The sequence below is a fragment of the Geospiza fortis genome, unplaced genomic scaffold (assembly GCF_000277835.1).
Source record: "Geospiza fortis unplaced genomic scaffold, GeoFor_1.0 scaffold176, whole genome shotgun sequence".
Lineage (NCBI taxonomy): Eukaryota > Metazoa > Chordata > Aves > Passeriformes > Thraupidae > Geospiza > Geospiza fortis.
The window spans coordinates 642,722-648,029 of NW_005054514.1; the positions used below are offsets into that span (position 1 = coordinate 642,722).

Sequence of the window (5,308 nt, forward strand, 5' to 3'; positions counted from 1 at the left end):
GGAATGGAATAGAATAGAATAGAATAGAATAGAATAGAATAGAATAGAATAGAATAGAATAGAATAGAATAGAATAGAATAGAATAGAATAGAATAGTTAAATAAATAAAACTAATAATCTCTCAAGTGACTCCAGTATTTGTGTGTGGTCACTGAAGCCCGGGTGCTTTCAGGTGCTGTGTTCAGGTGTTATTTGCCAGGTACCAGAGGAATTTAAGCCCTCCCAGTGGGTCAGAGCAGCCCCCCAAAGCACGAGTCCCTTCGGAGCCAGCAGGAGCCGATCCCTGGCTCGGCCGAGCCGAGTGCGGGGCTCCTCCATGACCCGGAGCTCTCCAGAGTCCTGAACCTGCTCCACCTCTGCCGCGCCAGAAACGGAGACAAACCCCAGACATCCCTGCTCCCCCGGGGATTTCAATGGATCCCTTTGCATGGACACACGAACGTGTGTAGGATTCAGTGCATCCCTTTGCATGGACGCACGAACGTGTGTAGGATTCAGTGCATCCCTTTGCATGGGCACACGAACGTGTGTAGGATTCAGTGCATCCCTTTGCATGGACACACGAACGTGTGTAGGATTCAGTGCATCCCTTTGCATGGGCATATGAACGTGTGTAGGATTCAGTGCATCCCTTTGCATGGACACATGAACGTGTGTAGGATTCAGTGCATCCCTTTGCATGGGCATATGAACGTGTGTAGGATTCAGTGCATCCCTTTGCATGGACACAGCATTTGGGCTCAGGGATGTGCCATCAGGGATAGGGCAGAGCACAAGAACAATGAAGTGGGAACGTTCACTGGACTCAATTTAGCAGCAAAATTACACAGAGACTGTTTGAACTCTGACATACAAAAATCACTGTGGGTTTCACACAGTCCCATTCTTGCCAGATTTACAACTAATTGGTGAATTCTGATGTGATTGTCATTTAAGATATAATTGTGTCTCTTTTATGACTAGAAGTGAAAAAACACATTTGGTGGGCTGAGTGAAATGCTTAAAGTTATTTTACCTTAGCTAATCTTTCAGGGTCCCCAGGATGTCTTGGGATGACCTTCTGCAGTCTTTGGAAGCCGTAATCTATGGTAGGTTCATTTAAAGCTGGAAAGAAAACATCAAACCCCACCACATTATATGACTGTATCTAAACATGTATTTTTATATGGCTCTGTCTCAATAGGGCAACAAAGAAATCATGACTTCTGCATGTAAAACTGTTCCTATCTCCCTGGCTGACTTATCGTCTTCTATCAAGTGCTGAATGAATAATTTGCAAGATGCAGCAGCACTGTCACAAAATACTCCTCTAAGGATGAATGTTTCACCTGGACAAAACCATGACAGCAATAAAGCAAATTATGAGACAAATACACACCAGAACAGGTCTTCTCCTGCTGGTTACAGAGCCAGAAATCAGACAGCCCTGTTTGCTCCTCTAATAAACACATTCCACACACGCCCCCAATGTTTTGCAGTCCTGAAGTAGGGCACAGCTATTCATTAGACACATTCCCTTCCCCACTTGTGTGTTCTGCATACACTGCCACTTCCCTGTAATGATCTTAATCTCTGGTGGATAAACCAGGATATTTTGACCCAGATCCTCAGTTAGCAATAGCTGGCAGAGCCCTACTGGCATCGCTGATGATTTCAGAAAACTTCAGACACTTTCCTGGTCTCTGCTAGGAAATAGCAGCAATAACACTGGAATTTCTGATTATTCAAACTCCAATTTAAATTGGTGCAGAACCCAAAAGTCAGCTTGCAGCATTCTGTGTGCTCGGGCTCTGCCTGCCTCCAACACCTCAGCAGTGCCACTGAGCACCAGCACAGTTACAGGGATGCTTTTCTTTGAATTCCCTCATTCTTCAGAATGCACATTTTAACACAAATGACACATTCATGCTGAGGATTCTGTGAAGAATTTCATGACACATTTAATAAGTAACATATGTAAGTCCTTTAGCACTACCCTCAGTCAGTGCTGGCTTAGACCTTTTTGTACCATTTGTGGTTCTTTTGGGAGGGAATTTTTTTTTTAAATAACTGGCACTGGCACAGCTGAAAACCCCTGATTACAAGAGACGCTGATGGTTCTTATTGAATGATCCAAAATATCCTGAGCACCTCACAGGAGAACCACAGGAGCACCGGGAGAAGAACCCAGCACGTGAGACAAACTTTTACACTGATCCAGGTTCCCTGTTTGTCCCTGTCTGCCTTTGGTATAACGACATGAAGGTAAAAGGTCACATTCTCCACTGAGATACATTTTATATTTACTTTTTATTAAATAATTATGGCATGGCATGAAGTTTAAATATTACAGGAGATAATCAAGTGGGAATTGAGCAGAGAAAACCCAGACCTGAGAATTTAGTCTTGGCTATACTTAGACTGCCTTTGCTCTCCACTGGGAGCCATTCTGGTTTGCTCAAGGAGTTTAATAATACACATTTCAACAGCCACAGAATCTACATCCCGTTTGGGAAGAGGAGTTTTTGGGGGGTGGGCTATTTTGCCAATAATCCTGAGAATTAGAGGCCAATTGTCTCAAGAGCCTAAACATCATTATGTGGCATTTCTCTTCTTGATCACAAATCTATTCATTTAAGTGATATATCTAAAGCTAAAGAAATGTGAAATATATAGGCATTCAAACATGTGAAATATACAGGGATTCAAATATATATAAAGTTACTAAAAATAGCTAGTGGGAATATGCAAAATGCTAATTCAGGAAGAAGAAGCTGGCTATTATTCAACAAACATTTTTCCAGTGGATTGACATGGACAGTTTCCTCCTGATAGATCAACAGCAGCAAATCATTTCCCAACAATGCTGAATTGTTCACAGGACTCAGCCATCCTGAATCAATGTGTACATTATGTCTTTCAGCACAAAGGTTTTCTGTACAGCCTGCAACAAAATTGCCCACTACTGGTTTTACTCATTAATGGAACAAAAATATCTCTGTTGTGAAATCCTGTGAAAAACCAGTACCAAGTATTTGGAGGAGTAAATTACACCTTCCAAAGTGGAGGCCAAAGATGAAGAATCCACCAGCAAGTTTAAGCAGCTTCCCAGCAATTCCACTTCCACTGAGGTAAGAGCTGCTGGGTCAGGAGTGATTTATCTGTGTGTTACATAGAAATATGCTGGAATTATATCCAAATGCTTTGGGGGTCATGGATTCAGGGACCATAAAGGGGTCTGACACACAAGCAGGATGTTCATTGTTTCCTAGAAATCAGATATCTGAAATGAAACCCCTCAGAAAATGGACTCAGGTACAAAATCCCTTTGGCAAACCTCAAATCCAGAGTTTCACGCTTAAGGGGTCTCTTTAACTTCCCAAAACAGTTTAAAAAACTGGGCATGGCATGATATAATTTATGCACAAAAAGAGAAGCCACCTAGGGAATAAGCTAAATTATCAGTGAGCCTGTAAACCTCTCCCTATGACTGTTTTAACAACAGATTTGTTGTATAAGAGTAGGGACAGATCTAAATGTGTCACCAACTACCTGACTTTGTTTATGTGAGGCTCAGAGTCTGGACAGTGCTCCCTCTCTGATGTTCTTTACCCCTCAAAACCTGTGTTTTTATCTTAAACACAGCTATTCTGACTTGCTGGAATAGGAGGGGAAGGAGAACTCTCACAGCTGAGCAAGTTCTTCCATGGCACGTGGCTGCATCTGCCCCTCTCTGCAGGGCCTGGCTGTGACCCCCTCTCAGCACAGTGCAGACACTGGAAGGGGTCACTGTCCCACCATCCATCCCAGCATATCAGACTGCTGCAGGAGGAGGGTCATGATCTGCCCTGAGTGGCAGCAGCCTCTGCTGGTCTCACCCTGGGACATCTGGGAAAGGGCCACCTCCAAGGGCCTCAGCACAGCCCTGCAGCTTGCCTTGGACTCACCCCACAAAGCACAGCACAGGGAAAACAGGAGAATCAAAGTCTGGATATCTCTAGAAATCTCCTAAACCCGTAAAGCTGCGGCAGAGGGAGAGCAGTTTTTGCAGTGGGCTGCCCAACCTTTAAGGTGTTAACAGAGAAAAGGCACCTGTGGCATCAAAGTTTGAATCATGGAACGGTTTGGGTTGGAAGGGACCTTAAAAATCATCTTGTTCTACCCTGCTGCCATGGGCAGTCACACCTTCCACTAGTCCTGGATGCTCCAAGCCCTGTCCAACCTGGCATTGGACACTCCCAGGGATGGGGCAGGCACAGCTTCTCTGGGCAACCTGTGCCAGGTCCTCACCACTCCCAATGGGAGGAATCTCTTCAGTAAATCTCACCTAAATTTGCCCTCTTTCAGTTTGAACCCATTACTCCTTGTCCTGTCACTACAGTTCTTGATGAAGGGTCTCCCTCTGGTTTTCCTGTCAGTCCCCTCAGATCCTGGAATTCTCTATTTCCCCATGTTTCTCACAGGCTAAAGCAGTGACAGCAGGAAATGCTTTGTCACCTCAGCTTTTTATATCCAAAGGAACCCACTCTTCCAATTTATAGAGCTCTCTGCATCCTTGTAAGTGTTGTTTCCCACAAGCAGAAAACAAGAGGTCCAGTCTCCTTACAAGATTTAGCAAACCAGCACCTTCCCATCTCTGGATCCTGGCACGGAGGCTGATACAGCACAACCCAGAGCCCAGCCTCTCCCAGAGATGATTTTATATTGCTTTGCTCTGACAAGGTAACCCCTGGAGGATTTCTGCTCAGCAAGGAAAATTATGTTCCAAATCTCCCTGATATACACATTTCCAGGTTAGCACCTCTGTGACAAAGTAAATGCAGAGCTGTGATCAAAGCTGAACTAGGAAAGCCTACAAGACGTGCCCTCAGCTGGCATAAACTGGTGTGTTATTAAAGCCAAGGGAGCTATAATGGAACCACTTACAGCAGCAAAGAATTTGAATTTGTGTCGTATTAAAAGCAGAATATGAGGCTACAGCAAGATTAGCAGCAGAGAACAAATGTCTTTTTATTCCAGGTGCAGCTGATGAAAGGAAAGCAATTCAGAACAGGGGTGTGTGTGCAACCTGTATCCTCACCAGATGAAGGCACACACAGGGACTAAGTGCTTGGGTGTGGTTGTGGGATCTCATCCTGTTGAGATTTTTACCTCATGTTGTAGTGTGAAGCAATGTCCTGTCTTAGCTATCCCAGTTCCTCCCAGGTGTAGTAATACCTTTCCCCTTCCCCTCTCCCTGCCTCCTGCTGAGAGCTGTCCATCAATCTCAGAAGGTCAGCAAGGCCGTCGTCTGATAGGTGAAGTTCAAAAGATGCCTCTCAGCCCTGG

At 44.5% G+C, this 5,308-nt stretch overlaps 1 protein-coding gene across 2 annotated transcripts in view; it reads right to left on the reverse strand.

Moving 5' to 3' along the window:
* Nucleotides 1-5,308, reverse strand: part of EBF2 (EBF transcription factor 2) — a 126,438-nt gene that overhangs the window by 16,081 nt on the left and 105,049 nt on the right. For both annotated transcript variants that reach the window (XM_005428946.2, XM_031063575.1), the window contains exon 11: nucleotides 1,017-1,105. In XM_005428946.2, coding sequence (XP_005429003.1) covers nucleotides 1,017-1,105 — 89 coding nt within the window. The remainder of the gene's footprint in view (nucleotides 1-1,016; nucleotides 1,106-5,308) is intronic.